The sequence below is a fragment of the Spodoptera frugiperda genome, chromosome 28 (assembly GCF_023101765.2).
Source record: "Spodoptera frugiperda isolate SF20-4 chromosome 28, AGI-APGP_CSIRO_Sfru_2.0, whole genome shotgun sequence".
Lineage (NCBI taxonomy): Eukaryota > Metazoa > Arthropoda > Insecta > Lepidoptera > Noctuidae > Spodoptera > Spodoptera frugiperda.
This window is the reverse complement of record NC_064239.1, coordinates 5519147-5536545: the sequence shown is the minus strand read 5'-3', so window position 1 is coordinate 5536545 and position 17399 is coordinate 5519147. Positions and strand designations below refer to the sequence as shown.

At 32.4% G+C, this 17399-nt stretch overlaps 4 protein-coding genes across 4 annotated transcripts; 3 read left to right on the top strand and 1 right to left on the bottom strand.

Annotated features, from left to right (window-relative positions):
* Positions 1 to 1845: 1845 nt before the first annotated feature.
* Positions 1846 to 3776, bottom strand: LOC118281592 (syntaxin-5). Its single transcript, XM_035602203.2, has 3 exons — positions 3165 to 3776; positions 2829 to 3037; positions 1846 to 2738 (listed from the first exon to the last, which is right to left on the bottom strand). The coding sequence occupies exons 1-3, from the start codon at positions 3583 to 3585 to the stop codon at positions 2274 to 2276; spliced, it is 1095 nt and encodes a 364-aa protein (XP_035458096.1). The 5' UTR covers positions 3586 to 3776; the 3' UTR covers positions 1846 to 2273.
* A 225-nt stretch (positions 3777 to 4001) lies between these two features.
* Positions 4002 to 6342, top strand: LOC118281593 (magnesium transporter NIPA2). Its single transcript, XM_035602204.2, has 3 exons — positions 4002 to 4544; positions 4640 to 4782; positions 4865 to 6342. Exons 1-3 carry the CDS (start codon positions 4325 to 4327, stop codon positions 5552 to 5554), a joined length of 1053 nt encoding a protein of 350 aa, XP_035458097.1. The 5' UTR covers positions 4002 to 4324; the 3' UTR covers positions 5555 to 6342.
* A 1539-nt stretch (positions 6343 to 7881) lies between these two features.
* On the top strand, positions 7882 to 14665 carry LOC118281591 (pre-mRNA-processing factor 40 homolog A). Its single transcript, XM_035602202.2, has 18 exons — positions 7882 to 8075; positions 8211 to 8456; positions 8552 to 8707; positions 9102 to 9250; positions 9444 to 9598; positions 9738 to 9865; positions 9986 to 10134; positions 10241 to 10352; positions 10529 to 10654; positions 10961 to 11090; positions 11296 to 11402; positions 11550 to 11655; positions 11739 to 11968; positions 12136 to 12333; positions 12459 to 12563; positions 12782 to 12919; positions 13080 to 13240; positions 13328 to 14665. Exons 1-18 carry the CDS (start codon positions 8073 to 8075, stop codon positions 13416 to 13418), a joined length of 2490 nt encoding a protein of 829 aa, XP_035458095.1. The 5' UTR covers positions 7882 to 8072; the 3' UTR covers positions 13419 to 14665.
* Positions 14666 to 15573: 908 nt separating this feature from the next.
* LOC118281595 (tigger transposable element-derived protein 6) lies at positions 15574 to 17216 on the top strand. The gene has a single exon (XM_035602208.2). It carries the CDS (start codon positions 15726 to 15728, stop codon positions 17190 to 17192), a length of 1467 nt encoding a protein of 488 aa, XP_035458101.1. The 5' UTR covers positions 15574 to 15725; the 3' UTR covers positions 17193 to 17216.
* Positions 17217 to 17399: the final 183 nt, after the last annotated feature.

Sequence of the window (17399 nt, the reverse complement as noted above, 5' to 3'; positions counted from 1 at the left end):
GTAAACAGAGTAAACACCAACGTTAATAATAAACAAGATGATGTGCTTATGCCAATTATAGACATGCACCACATTCACAGTATTAACACACTTATGGCCGAACACTCAAACGCTACTCAATTTTAAGTTGTACTTAAATATCGTACTATCTCTGTCATTTTATAAAGAATTGATAGGGACAGAACTACATTTGAGAGCGTCTTAAAATTGAGTAGCGTTTGAGTATTCGGGCGTTAGAATATAATAAATAATAATATAAATACAATGCAATAACAATATTTTGTACTTAAGTCTAATAGGAACTTAAGTCTAATATTTTAAAATAACATAATAACAGGAAAATTCAAATAAATATAAAATTATGGATACATATTGCGTAACAATAATGGCGACGGTAACCTCTCACGTCCGGCTCTAGTTCGTCTTCTGCGAAACCTCTCACGCGCGTAATTAAAGCCGCCGCAGAAGCCACTTTATATAATTATAATATTGACTGCCTCGTTGGCCGAGTGGTTGCAAGTGCGACTGCCGGGCAAGTGGTCTCGGGTTCGATTCCCGGGTCGGGCGGTGTCCTTTATCCCAGCCAGATGTTGTCAAATGTGGCCATTTCAATCTTACCGATTTTTAGTTCACCAGCTTTTGTGATTGTGCCGCACATTTTTAAATTTGTTCCGTTTATAGTTTTGTAGATATTTCAGAAAAACACTTCCTGCTGGGGTAACGTTACCGCAGCCAGATCTTTTTCTTTTTAATGGGAATATTGAAATAAATACTACCTATACAATTCAAATCTCCAAAATTTTTGGAGATTTTGCTGGGATAACGTTTTCAATTTTGCTGGATCTCTGAAACGGTTTTAGTGGATTCTTATAACATTTCATACATGGCTGCTTAGGAATTAGTTTAAATTTGTTTTGCAATAAAAACACAAAAATAATGCATAGTTTAAAGGTTATTTCATTCAATAGAAAAACGTTTTATTTGTTCCTAGTACCCTAAATAAGAGGTTCAAAGATTTACTTTAAACGTTATTTTGAAGCTTGTAATTAAAAGCCTTCAAATGTGTATGAAATTTAATTAGAATCCAGTAAGTATTTAACAAGTTATGATGATATGCAGCTCTTCAGGAGCACGGTCAGAAAGCGCGCAGAGTTCTTTGGTCACCGTTAAGCCTGTATATGGATATACGAACTGAATTTAATATATTTTTTTTATTCTCTATTACAGTTATATATCTGTAAAATTTCAGCGCTGTACATTCGATAATTAACGAGATAATACGATTAAAGTCATCAGGAAGTGAAATACCCTGGTAACCCGACCAAGTTTAGATGGTCACGAAAAAGCGAAATCTATTAAAAAAGCTGCGTTATGCTGTTTTAAAGATTTAAGCAAACAAAGGGACAGAACATCTGGCTGGGATAACGGACACATGAAAAAATCAAAACTACTGGATCGATTTTAATCGTTTTTTCAGTGAGTGCTATATATTATTATATTATATCCGTGCGAAGCCAGAGCGGGCCGCTATTTTTTTATATATAACGTTCATAGCTTTTCTATAGTGTAATTAGTATTAGCATTGCACTCGTGCGAAGCCAGGGTGGGTCGCTAGTTTATTATATACCTACTTACAAAAAATATAATCAAATATTATGTATTTATAGTTCAAACTTAGGATACTGACACTCTAAAGTGAAAATTATAATCACAAAAGATCGTTTATGTGAAGAGATTTTTTAAAATTGATCCTAATTGGGGAATGCAAATCTCGCGAGATTGGGGATCAAACAATGCATTTATATAATATGTATGAAGTTAAAGAGTTTTCAATAAGACTTCAAATTATAACTTCATAGTATATTTATTTAATTATATGTATATATATCTGATGCACCATTTGCATGGCTTTATATAATTCTAGTGCAATCAACCTAAAAGAACTGGATATTAACATAATTATAGCTTACACATTTTCAAATCTTGTCATATTGCATATGAATAAAACTATTTTATACTCTTGGAATAACAACATGTAACATAAAAATACAAAACCTAATATGATGCCCCATCCCAAGAAACAAAATTATAGTCTCATAAAACTATTTTTTTAAGAAAATAGGTATCTATTGTTTTACAATATTTGTTTATTATTATAACAAGTCAATATCAGTTTATTCCTGTCAATATTTTATCTACTTTCTTTTTCATGGGCAGATGCACCACCAAAAAAATTATGTATTTGTTATATTTCACATCACAAAATTTACATTTCAAGCCATTACAACTACAAAGAATATAAAGAAGAATATAAGAACACCAAAAACTTTGAACATTAAAGCTCTATTGCCAGTAACACTTTGAAAATACTTCATGATTTCTCTGTGACCGGCTTCAACATTCATTTCTGCTTCTTGGATGTTTGCATCAATTCTGCCAATGGCTTCATCCTGTTCCTTTACCATGTGAGCAAGTTGCTGAAATATTCCTCCTAGCTCAACAATTGTACTCTCAATATTGTGCATAGTTTCAGCTCTTTGCTGAACATATGTATCTGTGTCATCTCTCAATGCTAACTGTTGTTGCTGTGTTTGAATATTTGGTGCATCTCCTAAATCTATACTGATGTCATCTTGTTGCAAGAGAGATGGCACTTCTTTAACCAATGGAGCCACTCTAGAAAATTGTTCCCTTCTGTTGTTTTGATGTTTCAAATTTTCAGATCTAACTTCAAGGACCTGAAAATGATAGAATACAATGTTGTTATTATTTGAATTATAATAACATCATATTGTGAACATTTTGTGGATTTTAATTAATAGTATTACCTGTTTAAATTGATTGCTCATTGAAGCCAAACGTGACTGCAAAGCAAGCACTACACTTGATGAGTGGCTATGCATACTTCGTCGCCCCCGTGGCATTTCACCCAGCCTGGCAATTTGCTGATTTAAGGAACTTAAATCTCCTTTAATTATGTATGTTAATTCTTGAATTTCTGTTGGTCGATCATCAAATAGAGATTTCTTTTTGGCCACTAAAAGAATGCAGGATATTAATATAGAGTTCAAAAATTAATTTAAAAGTGTCATGCATTAAAGTTGTAAATCTTTTGCCTTAATAATAGTAGTGCAACAGTGTAATAAAAAGAAATGATTACTCACACAAGGCTAACTTTTCAAGTTTAGCATAAGTACTTGTTATGTTTTTACTAATAACTTTTGCCATGCCCATGAATTGTGAATATGTCTCCAATATCTGAGCTTTTCTTTCATCTCTTACGATGGGTCTGGCCAAAGTTCTACCTTGCAGACTGCGTACAGCTGAGATAAATTCATTAGTTCTGTCTCTAGACGCCATCACGGGTTCAAACACAAATTCTTCGAGGATGTCGAATGTTATATCAGGTTCCACAATATTACTTGGGGGCGCTAATTTTACCTGTGTCTTTGGGAACGGATTAAATATACTAGAATTATTAGTCGGTTGACTCCCTTTTTTGTCTAATTTATTATAGGTATCAAAATCGTTCTCCAAAGGTGATCGCTCTGTCACACCTCCGATATTTCGCCGACGAGGGAGCATCGCATTCTATACTATATTCAGTAAAATAGATTAATTTATTTCCACTATTATACACTGAATTGAACTATAACAATTAAATAAACGACAAATTAATAAAAATACATTTTCGAGTGACAACCAGCTGTTCTCAAAGTTTGATTTCATGAAGAACATGAAGAAATGAGTAATGACGTTGGTGATGTGTCTAGCAAGTGTCAAGATTCGCAGATAATATAAATTATCAGAATAGTGTAAGATGTGAAAATTTTTAAAAATACTAAAAGACGTCCCTCATTTTAGTATAAATTCGAAAGTGCCGCCTAACTTAATTTATATGCGAAACTAAAATTTCTTCGGTATTTTCTATTTTGTTACTTTTTGTCTGTACTTCTTTTTTTTAACATACTTCTTTGCCTTGACTTATTATTGACATTGTCATTTTGACAATGCTTTTTATCAAGTGACAGATTCACTCCAGTTCAATAATATTTGTTTATGAATAGAAATCTATATTTACGTGTATTATAACAGAACTCACTTATAATTAAACTTAATTCTATCAGAATAAAGACTAATAGAGAATTCCCTTGTGCAAGGCAGTTTAATATAAAACTTTGTGTCAAGATTTAGTGTGGTTCTCGGATATGTATCAATAGATAAGATTCTGTTATAAGTTATGATTCATACTTCATACAAGCAATGTTATCATAATAAAATGATGGTTCTCTAACGCCTTTAAAGTCTCATTAAGCCTGTAACAATGAAGTCCTCACAGTTGACTATAAATGGCCAGCATTACAATAATACCCATTTTACAATTGGTTTAAGTCTTGCAATTTCATCAAGTGCTTTTATTGGCGCTAGTTTTATAATTAAAAAAGTTGCTTTAAGAAAACTTCAAGCTTCTGGAAACGTAAGAGCGTCGGCAGGCGGATTCGCCTATTTGAAGCAATGGCTGTGGTGGCTTGGCTTTATAACAAGTATGTACCAATTTGTAATTTAAAACTTGCAATCATTATCATCTTATTTATGTGACATCTGTATTTAATTATATATAAATACATTTTTGTTTCAGTGGGTATTGGAGAAGCTGCAAATCTTCTGGCTTATGCATTTGCTCCAGCTGCTCTGGTAACACCTTTAGGTGCACTCAGTGTTCTTGTTGCAGCAGTATTGTCATCAAGATTTCTAAAAGAAAAGCTTAATTTCATAGGAAAAGTATGTTGTATCAATTAATCATCACTAAAGTTACATAATTATTTAACTTAGTATGTATTTCTAATACAGTCTTTTATTTCAGATTGGATGTTTCCTATGTGTTATTGGATCAGTAATATTTGTGATACATTCACCAAAATCAGAAGAAATAACAACTTTCAGTGAGTTAGTGGAAAAACTAATTGACTATTTATTTTTATCATATGTGGGGACAATTTTCTTAATGGGTTTAATAATCAAACTAGTCTTCATACCAAGGTTTGGAAATACTAATGTAATGGTATATTTACTACTTTGTTCATCAACTGGTAGTCTCACAGTAGTATTTTGCAAAGGTGTAGCTTTAGGTGTAAGAGAAAGTTTTTCTGGAAATGTTAACAATTTTACTAATTACATTTTCTGGTTGTTATTTATAACTGCTGTCATTTGTATAATGATTCAGATGAATTATTTGAATAAGTCACTTGACATTTTCAATACCAGTGTTGTTACTCCTGTCTACTATGTCATGTTTACTGTTCTAGTTATCATTGCATCTGGTATCCTTTTTAAAGAATGGGACCATATGAACATTCCTGACATTGTAGGATGTGTATGTGGCTTCCTGATTGTGATCACAGCAGTATTCATGTTAAATGCATTTAAAGATGTGAAAATTGCATTTAAAGATTTAAACCTCAATGCACGATATAGAAGAAGTGCATTAAATTTACATGTGGAAGAGAGAGGGCCTGAGAACTATAGTCTAAGCTCACGCATGAGGCATTTGTAACACAAATTACTTAAAATAGAATAATCATTATAGAACAAAAATGGTCTTATTCAACACATATGTCTTAATTTATTTATTTTTATGGAATTCTCAGTAGTAGTAGAAGTATACATGTGCCCTGATTTCCAAATAGAAGTGATAGCTATTATCATTTGTGCTATATTATGTCTTATAGACATTTGAAAACTTAATTAAAGGGTATAATAATAATAATCCATTTATTGAAAACAAAGTCAGGAGTGTAGAGGAATTGTGTAGGAATTTATATGATAATTAATTATGTATAAAAGTGATAAAGGCCAATTTAAACTGAGACTATGCCTAATTTGTATTATATCTTAACATAGTATCAACTGCTATTGTTTTATCTAATCTCAAGGAAAATGTGAATTAATTAGCAAGTTAATGTGGTCTACTTGTTGAGCTATCATGAGTGTATATTTTTAGTATTGTGCTGTGCCAGTGAGAAGAAAAGCTCAGTTGTTATTTGTATTAACTGTAAATAAAACTACTTTTGAGATATTTGAATGCAAATTCGTGATCTACATAAAGTCTTCTGATCATCAAATCTTTTCATCTTTGTGATATTATACTACTTCTGATAGGATCAATTTATTATGAGTAATTTGTTAATCACTAAAAATTTTACAATTGGTTATCCAATTGGTGAAGTTGTATTGGTGACATGATTTTATTTATTCCTTCAAACCAAAATTCTTCAGTCAGTAGGATGTAAGGTCAATAAGTTAATTTAACCATTTTAAATAAAATAATTTATTTTCTGATGACTTAATGTTTTAATTCACCCATGTTACAAAATAATATTATTTGTCCAATTGACAAATTAACAATTAAGACTACCAAATACAAAAATTAACGTTTTGTTTATATAAGGTCTTGATAGTAATCAAGTATGCTTAGTATGGAAACACTTGAGATTCATTATAAGCACTGATAATAATATAAATGCTTTAGACCTAAGGAATGTAGGTGATAAGCAGATATTTGTAAATGTCACAAATACACAGTAACTGTGTGATAGATAAATGTCCTGCAAATAGGGCAGGTACGTTGATATCCATACAAACGTCTGCAACAATCAGTACACAAGCAAACATGTCGACAAGGTAGTGTTAGAACACATTTTTGCCTTTCTTGGCATATAACACACAGTGAATCTGCCCCATTAGCAAGATCATCAACATTAGAAGAATCATAATAAGTAATATCACTAGAACCTATGTCTTGCCCACCAGCCATTTGAGCTATTAGGCCAACCTCTGAATTTGTAAAATAATTAAAAAGTAAGTAATATAAATACAAAACATTTCTTATCAAAGACCAATACAGCATGGTCATGTGATTTATTATTGCTTCTCTGAAATGAACAGACAAACGCACAATTATTATAGCACTTGTGATTCCCATAAAAGATTGTAAAGGCACTTCTGTTAACCAATTTGTGAATTTTAATAATGTCATATAGGCGTCTACAACAAAACTTCCTATGATAAGTCCAATATACTTGAACACTGCTCTCAACAGTTGTGGAAGGTATATAGGCACAAATGTTACAATGAGCCACACTGTATCCCCGATAAATATCACAGCACTCTTTAGTAAAATCAACACTTCACTTATCATAATAGCAACTGTTCGTGTTACCCAGTTAGCGGTACTTAAAAGTTCATTGAATTCTAAATATATTTCGTTCACGATATTGACAACACCATCTTGTATGCGATTTATTTGGTTGACAAACGTATCAACTACACCATACACCGATGCCGGTATTTCTTCAGTAAATATAGCTACATTATCTTCATACACTATTTCAAAAAACGTGATAATGCTTCGTAGACTGTTTATTATTAATGAGGAGATCCATGTTGCGGCTGAAACTATTAGTTTTCCTGTAAACGATGCTATCAGTAGAATAGTTTGTAGGCTCGTAGCAAAAATATTTATAATTTTGGCCACAAGTGAAATCATATTTGCTTCATTATAGTAAACTGGATAATTATGCTTTATGTTTTGTAGCCTCTCAAATATGTATAATAAAATGAAAATAAAATTATCGTAAAGTAATTTTATTCATGTTACGACTACAAATGACATTCCGACATTGACAATACAAAGGAATGAAAAGATAATGACATGTCAACAAACAACGGCAACAGCTGATGTCTGATTTGATAGGTGACATTACAAACCGTAAAGGAGACCATACACAGTAGGTAGGTATAGTGAAGTCACTATAATTCTTATCAAAGACTATAGAATTGGTAGACAGGCTATTGTCTATGTATTTATTTTTAATCTATGGGGTAACCTCTCAAAATAAATCGAAGACATCGAAGTTGATTTGATTTTGTCGTTTTGTACTTTTGTCTATGAGAAACAGATATCAAGAAATGGTGCTGTCGTCAACGCATCTTTAAATTAAAATTTATTACATTATCACGCGGTGTATACCTAACATATGTGTTAAAGTGTAATCAATTTATTAAAGTTCATCATGGTTAGTAAATTTATGTTATTTAGAGAGATATGTGGTGATAATGGCATTACTTCTATAACTTGTTTGTTTTCTTTTTATTTAGATGATTAGTGTTTTAGTATATTTTTATAACAAATAAGTGACTCTTATTTACAGGAACCGGCTAATACCGGGACCGGTTCGCCTGGTCTGATTGGTTCGGGACCTCTCATTCCACCGAATATGCTTGGCGGCATGGCACCACCAATGCCTCAGTCTGTAGGCATACCTGCCTCAGCAGTTGGGATGCCACCTGTGCCTGGAATACCTCCGAACATGGCTGGTATGCCGCCGCCGATGGGTTTCCCACCTATGATACCACCTTTTTCAATGCCTCCACCAGGATTTCCGGCATTTAAAGCTGTAAGTAATTCTTGTGGTTATTTTTTATGTATTATTATATTAAAAGAAAGCTAATCATAATGTAATTATTAAAAAAATGTGTATTCTATTTTCAGGATATGAATGCACCTGCTCCAGATGTTGCTCCGTTGGCCAACCAAAGCAGTCCTTGGTCTGAACACAAAGCTCCAGACGGGAGAACTTATTACTACAACTCTGTTAGTAAACAAAGTCTTTGGGAGAAACCTGATGATTTGAAAACTCCAGCAGAAGTAAGCATCTTTAAAAGTTATATTAAAGAGTGATGAGTTAGATAGGCATGTGGTGTTTAAAATGTTATTTTTTTAGTAATTTATTAACGAGCCATTAGGACCATTAAGGGACAGTTTCGATTTCACTCACATATTGTGAAACAGGTCTTAATTCTTATAATTATTATTTAAAATGCTTTTTATACAATAACTTCATATATTCACATTATTTATAATTCATGATAAGTTTCCTTTGGAACTAACATCAAATGTACCAACCAATAGGTTGTTATTTGATAAGAAAACAATAGTTTTACTTTTGAGAATTTATTGCTGTTATTGACTGGATCTTTGTATTAAATGTAATTGCATAAAGGTTTAGTGTTGAATCTAACACTTATGTTATTTTTTCCAGAAACTATTATCTGCATGTGTTTGGAAAGAATATACGACAGAAGCTGGTCGTGTGTATTACCACAATATAGAAACAAAAGAATCCAGTTGGATCATACCTAAAGAGTTACAAGAAATTAAAGATAAAATTGCTGCTGAAGAAGCTGCACAGTAAGTATTGCTCTAATTGTAATTTGTAGTATAACATCTATTACAACCATTAGATATCAACTAACTAGTTTGACCACTCATAATACATTTGACTATTTCTCATGGTTCTTGGTATTTTCTCACCAATTATCTCCTCAAAGCTCAGCTATGTGATTGATATTTCAAATTATTCAAAGGTATTGAATACTTACAGGGCAGCACTCAGTGCAGAAGTACCACCTGGAGAAGTACCCTTGCCAATGTCCCCATCAAATCAGACTGGAAGTTCTGCCTTGGATGAGGCAATGGCTAAAACTCTTGCAGCTATAGATCCTAATCTTGCTAATTCTATACCAATACCAGAAGAAAGTAAGTGTATTTTATATTAATTATTATGTACATAATATAATTTGAGTTATAAATTCCCATTGCAAGAATTCCTGTTGCTATTTTTATATCTGCTGGTTATCTAGTTTATGAACTTTCTAAATAATTATTTTATTTTAAGGTAAACCTGAAGAAATGAGTGTTCCAACACAAAACAATGTAATTGAGGTACCAGAAAATCCACCAGAACTACAATATAAGGACAAAAAAGAAGCTATTGAGGCTTTTAAGGAACTTTTAAAGGACAGGGTATGTTTTCTCACTTTAATCATACATGACTATGTATTAAAAAATAGGTATTTTATGTTTTAAATTGACTTTACCAGATGATTACTTCAATATTTAAGCATACTTTATATTTACTTTCAGAATGTGCCATCAAACGCAACTTGGGAGCAATGTGTAAAGATAATATCTAAAGATCCTCGCTATGCGACTTTTAAAAAACTTAATGAGAAGAAACAAGCATTTAATGCTTATAAAACACAAAAGTTAAAGGATGAAAGAGAGGAGCAAAGGTAAAAACTGGTTTAATTTTTTTATGCTGTCTTACATGGTGCAATTTTTTTTTAACATTTACTTTAAGTTTGATTGAGAACTAACAGGATTTTTTTTAAATTTCAGATTAAAAACTAAGAAAAATAGGGAAAACTTAGAAGAGTTTCTATTAAGCTGTGACCGAGTGACATCATTGACTAAATATTACAAATGTGAAGAAATGTTCAACAATCTTGAGGTAAGATTGATGTTTTTTGAAACATTTATTTTATGAAAGCAATATTAAAATGGCAAAAAAAAAATACTACAGATCAGTGCCAATGTGATGCACATAATAATTTTAATTCTCATAAGATCCTTTTAAAAATGGTGCAGCTGTAGTATGATGTATCTACATATTTTTATGTTTAACAGATATGGCGCTGTGTTCCTGAATCTGATCGTAGAGATATATTTGAAGATTGCATATTTACAATAACTAAGCGTGAAAAAGAAGAAGCCAAGGCTTTGAAGAAACGCAACATGAAAATGTTGGCACAGGTAAGAATCTAGTAATTACATTCTTTAGCATTTAACAAAATTATTAGTAATTTTTATTCTGTAGTAAGTACAAGTAACTACATTTAATAATTTATACAAATACAATTGAAATTACATTTCGAAATTCAGTATTACTAATACCATAATTTTTTAAATATCTTGCATTTTGTCACAACTGGTGAAAAAGCAGTCAATATAAGGTCTTTGTTTTTTCTTTGGGTTACTTGGGGATTTTTATCTATTATGGGCATTGGCCTCTACCCTCCTTCCACTGAATAAGTACTTATTAGTTATACATTGCTACAGGTGTTGGAGAATATGAGTGAAATAACATACAGTAGTACCTGGAGTGAAGCCCAGGTGTTACTACTAGAAAACTCTGCATTTAAGAATGACGTAAGCCTATTAGGCATGGACAAAGAAGACGCACTTATTGGTAAGTTCTATTTTATTTACTATTATACTCCTCACATGTATGTTGTCAATTTAAATTAAAAATAATCACCAAGATGTTAGTATGCGCGCAACTTATAGCATCATCAACAAAGTAAACATAACTATTTTCTATTCTTGGCCTGATACTACGTTTTAGTTACAATGTATGTTCATAAATTAATGTTTAATTTTTCTGATTTATACAGTGTTTGAACAACACATAAGGAATTTAGAAGCAGAATATTTACAAGAACGGGAACAAGTTAAAAAGCGGAACAAGAGACAGCAAAGAAAGAATAGAGATAATTTCTTGGTAAGTTTGTTGTTAACATTAATTTAACTTAGTTTCTATTGCTGAGATTTCATTTCATTTATGTATTATGTCATGTATACTATCATCAACTAATGTGTGTCTAAAAAATCTAAATGACCACTAAATTAATGTTTTTTTTTTTATCAGGTTTTACTGGATACTTTGCATGAAGAAGGTAAACTTACCTCAATGTCTTTATGGGTAGAATTGTACCCAGTTATATCAGCTGATATGCGGTTTTCAGCTATGCTTGGTAAGTGAACTTCATACTTTTGTGATATGCCTACACAAATTGATTTATGATGAACATAATTTGACATAATGTTCGCATTACAGGACAGAATGGCTCTACGCCATTAGATTTATTTAAATTCTACGTAGAAAATCTGAAGGCGCGTTTCCACGATGAAAAGAAAGTAATTAAGGAGATTTTGAAGGAAAAAAGCTTTGAAGTTAAACCTGACACTACTTTTGAAGAGTTTGCCACTGTTGTTTGTGAGGACAGCAAGTCAGCATCTCTCGATGCAGGCAATGTCAAGCTCACTTACAATTCATTACTTGAAAAGGTAAGAAATACTAGCTTTTACATTATTTTGTCAAATGTTTATCTATATGTACCAAATTAAGAACTACACAAGCATTTTCAATAAAGTTTTGAAATTGTGTAAACAAAATTTGACATCCATTTTGCGCCTAGCTATTGCTTATATGAAAAACTTTTGTTTGCGTACAGGCTGAAGCCCGAAACAAAGAAAAGATGAAAGAAGAATCGAAAGCAATGAAGAAAATAGAAAGTGCCTTTAAATGGGCATTGACAGAAGCAAATATAGACCATCAGTTGTCATGGAATGAGGTCAAGGAGAAGTTAGATCTGACTGCGCCGGAGTTCGCGGCCGTACCGTATGAAGAAGATAGAGTTCGGATATACAAAGTAAGTCTAATGTTTATGTAAACATATCAAAATTGTCTCCCTTATCTCTAAGTCCATTTTCTATATATTGTGAATATTTACTAGTATTTAGTTAGAGTACTAATATAACTTTTGTTTATTTTCAGGATTTCCAACATGAACAGGAGGAAAGCTGTTTACATTACCATCATCCGAAATCCAAGAAAGCAAAGCGCTCCAAGAAGAAGAAACGCTCGCATTCTGCTTCATTGGTAAGTTTCCATTTAATATTACAACTGGATTACCTAAAACAGTTTCAGAATAAAATTGTGCGGCAAGTTGAACGTTTCGTAACATTTGGCCCACTTTAATATACATTTGACCAGAGCTCTGTGACTAATCTTACTATAATGACTGTTGAGATACAGTTTCATAATATTAATAGTTATGTTTCTTATTAAACTTATTTCTATACTATTTCCATACACAGTCCAGGTCGCGGTCTCCGTCGCCCATCCAAATTGCTCGCTCGCCGTCGCCAGCTCCCAGCCACGGCACATGGACTTCGGATGAAGGCAGAAAACACAAGAAGTCAAAGAAGAAGCATCGCAAGCACTCCCCATTACCTGTAAGTATCCAGTAGTAAACAAATATTTATAAATTCTTGTTATTTCAAGGATCCTAAGTCTGTATTATAGTGTAACCTGACGTGGCTTTGTTAAATTCGCTTTCTAATTTGTTGATAAATATGTTTCCATGTAATTGACAAGTCAATATTTTTTGTTTAGAAATCTCCGACTCCCGAAGAGGGTGGTATAACAGATGACGAAGCAATTCGCCACAAGAGTAAGAAGTCGAAGCGTAGTGCTCCTAGCAGTCCTGAGGAGGAGACGCACGAGCTCCCACATAAACCCAAGAAGAAGAAAGATAAGAAGGAAAAGAAAGATCGGTAAGTACACAGTTGTATCTTGGTGTTTTTCTCTAGTCTAGTGTTACACAAAAAACAAGCTAATAATTGAAGATTTGACTTGTATAGGTCCGCCGGATCGACAGCGTGGAGTGATGCGGAACTGGAGTCTCGTCGCGCCGCCTTGCTGGCCCAACTGCATGAACACGAGGCAGACTGACGTCGCGTTACCCACATACATATCTTCAACGACTATCCCAAAGCGCCGGCCGCGACCACTGCCACGGCTACAACCTTCGCCACGGCCGCGGCTACCACCACTGCCACGGTGACAGCCCTAACTACTGCCACGGTCACAGTCACGGCGACGGTTTCAGCCACGGCATCCACCTCGACTGCAACTACACCGCTGTCTGGCTCACCTCAAGAACACATAGAAATCGCCGAAGTTGAAGACTCCCAATATAACTCAGACAATTTTTCAGAATCATAAGTCCAAAGTGATACCATGAAACTTTCCGTTTTACAATACATACAAATTTCTTTTATAAAAAATATAATATACTAGAACTTATAATGATTACTGAATGTATCTTAGTTGCTACCTATGACGTGTGATAATTCCTGCTGTTATAGTAAAATCTTTGCTCAACATTTTCTCATAAGATTTTAGTATGCAAAACCGATGATATAAAATTTCCTGCACATTTATAATGTAATTATTAAATGTAATATGTGTGAAGAACAGTAATACACTGGCTTAGAAATTAAGTTGTTCTTGTTATTGATATTACGATTGTGGATTAGGTTTTCTTTCCGAGTAAAGTGTGTTTGTGCAACCTAGTGGCACAAACTACAGTTTTGATAAGAAGGAGCATAGAAAGCGAAAAGTAGTATTGAGAAATGTTCTTTGCTGGTATATTCCATATAAAAACATTAGAATATTAGACACAATGAAGAAATAGAACTAATAGGAATGCTGAATATGTATTGTATCCATCAGCAAAAATAAGTCACCAATGGGTGTAAAATAATAAGTACTATAGCAAATCAGCAGCTTTATATATTTGGATACCGTGGCTATTTTAAATCTTAATTTATAGATAATTATGGCATTAAATGTAAAATGTCAAAAATATTTTATTTTGGTGCACAATCAAAATAATCATCTTACTTATAAGTATGGTTTAGTGTAATATGATATTTCTTTAAAATACCTAAATAGGAATAACTCTTTAAAAATATTTAGTATTTATATGTATATTGATTAGTTATAATGACTATGGTTTTTGCCCTCGGCGAATTAATTGTTTATAAGAAAATATGTTTCTTAATAATAATATTATGAGGGAATATAAATGTTCAGCCGGGTAGCTTTGCTACAAAATAATTTTAACGTCCGTAAAAAGAAGTTCTGTGTGAAAATAAATTTAAAGGGCATAAATTGTACTTTTATTGTAGCATGTATTGTGTTTTGTTTTATTTTCATTATTAATAAATACCCCTTGGGTGCTGGAGCAGCAGTTGAATAATCCCCTAACTTATTAATATTGGGAATATTAATACATTACGAGATTTTTCATTTTCGTGAAAACTCACGTGGTCAACTTGTTTTAAAATAGTTTTTCTTACCAATGTAGGTGACATTGTGTACATTAAGAATGCAATAAAAATATTTGAATATGTTAGTCAGTGTTAGATTTGGACTTAAATAAAATCTCAAACATGTTTATATAAGACCTACAATAAAAAAATAACGACTTGCTGCATCGTTATGGATAACATTTAGTATTATCCTAGCTAGCCGGTTTGCAATTTTTGCAATATCTTACTAATTTCCCTATTGGGCTTTCTACAACTCGCTTTTTAGAGACATTTGTGTATTGAGGGACAGGCTGCAACGTATGTCCTGGAAAGAAATTTGATGGGTTCAGACAAGTATCACAAATAAATCAAATTACACAATATAATAACGAGGGAGAAATGGCCCAGAGGGCAACTTTACTAAAATGTTGGTATCGTAAAAGTCACAAGAAACTACTCACTGTTTGCCGAGCATAAAGGTAAAAAACCCACTGGATTACTGCAATAATTTAGTAACGGTTATAATAAAACATTACTATTCTTTGCTCGACGCGACATGCGAAACTACGACGCATAAAGCGCCACCTATCTTTACAAAATTTATTATTTTTGGAAAATAAGAATTCCATAAGATAAATAAATATTATTTTCCAATTTCATCCAACAAATATCTAACAATAAAATAAATAAATTAGTTGTACATTAAAAATACATTTACCATCTACGGCGAAGACTCGTTACGTTTGTGTGGTAATAAAACGGAATACAAGGAATAGTGAATAGTGACATTGACGTATTCGATTATTGACATTTCGTGTTATGGAAAGTAATGGAAACTCTCATATTTTATATTTTACTTACTTATTATTTAAAGTGCTAAGATATAACTATTTTGTAAAAATATAAGCTATCATAATAGTGAAATTGACGGGATATTTAAAGCATGTCAATTTGGAATCCTGGACTTAAAAATGTGGTTGACGATCAATCTGAATTTTTAAGCGATTTTCCCAAGAAATCATTTAGTAAAATTGATGCTACATCAAAACTACAAGTAATTCAAGCTCTAGATAATGGTCAATGTAAATCTGATATAGCTAGAGAGTATGGTGTTCACCCTCAGACTATTTTATCTATTTACAAACAGAAAGACGCAATAATAAAAAAATACAACCAGAAATATAACCTTCTTAAGGAAATCTGCAGTCTTAATTTAGAACAAAACCTTCTTGATTGGTTTGAACAACAATTTAAGAGTGGAAATGTTATCACTGAAGATCAACTTCGTACTAAGGCACAAGATATACTCAAGGGATTAAGTGAAAAGTTTACTAGTATTGATGACTGGCTGTTAAGCTTTCGTACAAGACATAATATATCCAAATATTCATCTGATGATATGTACGGCGAAAAAGCTAAAGAAGATTGGAAAAGGTTTCTGACCAATTCTCAGCCAAATGATGTTTATTTGGGAGGTGTTTGTGCATTATCACACAACCTTGACTATGCTAGCTACCTAAATGGCCAACATGCTGAAAGTTATGTTTCCCTACTGCTCTTGGTGAATGCATTAGGAACTGACAAAAAGGAAGTAGCAGTGGCAGGCAAAGAATCAATGGAAACGGAAATACATGTTAGAAGTTTACCAGTCTCTTATTACTATTGTCTAAATTCACAAATTAATTATTCCATTATACAGAATTACTTAACTAAGTGGAATAATGAGCTGGCTTCTAAAGGAAACCATGTCACTTTGGTACTTGATGTGCCGGAAAGCATGATTAACAGTATGAAATTTGAAAATATAAGAGTACTTGGTACAACAGAACTAAGCTATGTGACAAACATTTTAGAAAAGGTAGTGGAGTGTTTCAAGTATCACTATCGAAGATTGCAAATTAGTAGAAGTTTAACTTATGGTAAAGACAACTCAACATTCATGGATTATGTACATATGATGGGTATGGCATGGCACAACATACCACAAAAATATATCCAGAGCCTAAGCTATCCTCCTGGAGATGGCAGTTTATTCTTTAATGTCAAAGAAGATAGTGATAATGATCATAGTTTATCACGATGGTGTAAGATGTATAACATACCTCTGAATTATGACCAATGTCCAAGTTCATTGGACATGATTATTTTTTGTGACAAGAAATTGCCATGTATTTTTCGAGGGCAACTGGATGAAAATATGCAAGCTACTGATGTGTTCAGTCAGAAAGTATGCAATTCAACCTCAGGAATGGAGGCCTACCAGGCTATGAAAAGAATTGTTTCTTATTTACAAGGGGAGAATGCAGGAAGTTCTATCATGAAATATGCCAAATATTTGGAAAATCATCTTGAATATGGAGCTCTCCTACACATGCACCAAATTATAGCTAGTACAAATGATTCCATTTAAAATAAAATATTGTTCTAAAGAAAATACCTTTTATTTCCTTGTAACATAATATATTAATGCTGTAACATAATATATAGTAATATGATTATAATAATAATAAACAAGATTATCACTTCTCTTATAAACTTAATTTGTTATTATGGTTTTATTACTTAAGGAATCTTATAGAATTTAAATTATATGTATAGTGAGTATAGTAAATAACAG

Bases quoted from the DNA above. Each gene is read 5' to 3' on its own strand.
- LOC118281592 (XM_035602203.2), bottom strand. From the start codon at position 3,585: ATGCTCCCTCGTCGGCGAAATATCGGAGGTGTGACAGAGCGATCACCT. The intron at 3,038-3,164 runs GTGAGTAATCAT...GCATTCTTTTAG, and splicing joins ACTTGAAAAGTTAGCCTTGT to TGGCCAAAAAGAAATCTCTA. The intron at 2,739-2,828 runs GTAATACTATTA...TATCATTTTCAG, and splicing joins TGAGCAATCAATTTAAACAG to GTCCTTGAAGTTAGATCTGA.
- LOC118281593 (XM_035602204.2), top strand. From the start codon at position 4,325: ATGAAGTCCTCACAGTTGACTATAAATGGCCAGCATTACAATAATACC. The intron at 4,545-4,639 runs GTATGTACCAAT...TTTTTGTTTCAG, and splicing joins GTGGCTTGGCTTTATAACAA to TGGGTATTGGAGAAGCTGCA. The intron at 4,783-4,864 runs GTATGTTGTATC...CTTTTATTTCAG, and splicing joins AGCTTAATTTCATAGGAAAA to ATTGGATGTTTCCTATGTGT.
- LOC118281591 (XM_035602202.2), top strand. The intron at 9,251-9,443 runs GTAAGTATTGCT...GAATACTTACAG, and splicing joins GCTGCTGAAGAAGCTGCACA to GGCAGCACTCAGTGCAGAAG. The intron at 12,920-13,079 runs GTAAGTATCCAG...TTTTTTGTTTAG, and splicing joins GCAAGCACTCCCCATTACCT to AAATCTCCGACTCCCGAAGA.
- LOC118281595 (XM_035602208.2), top strand. From the start codon at position 15,726: ATGTCAATTTGGAATCCTGGACTTAAAAATGTGGTTGACGATCAATCT.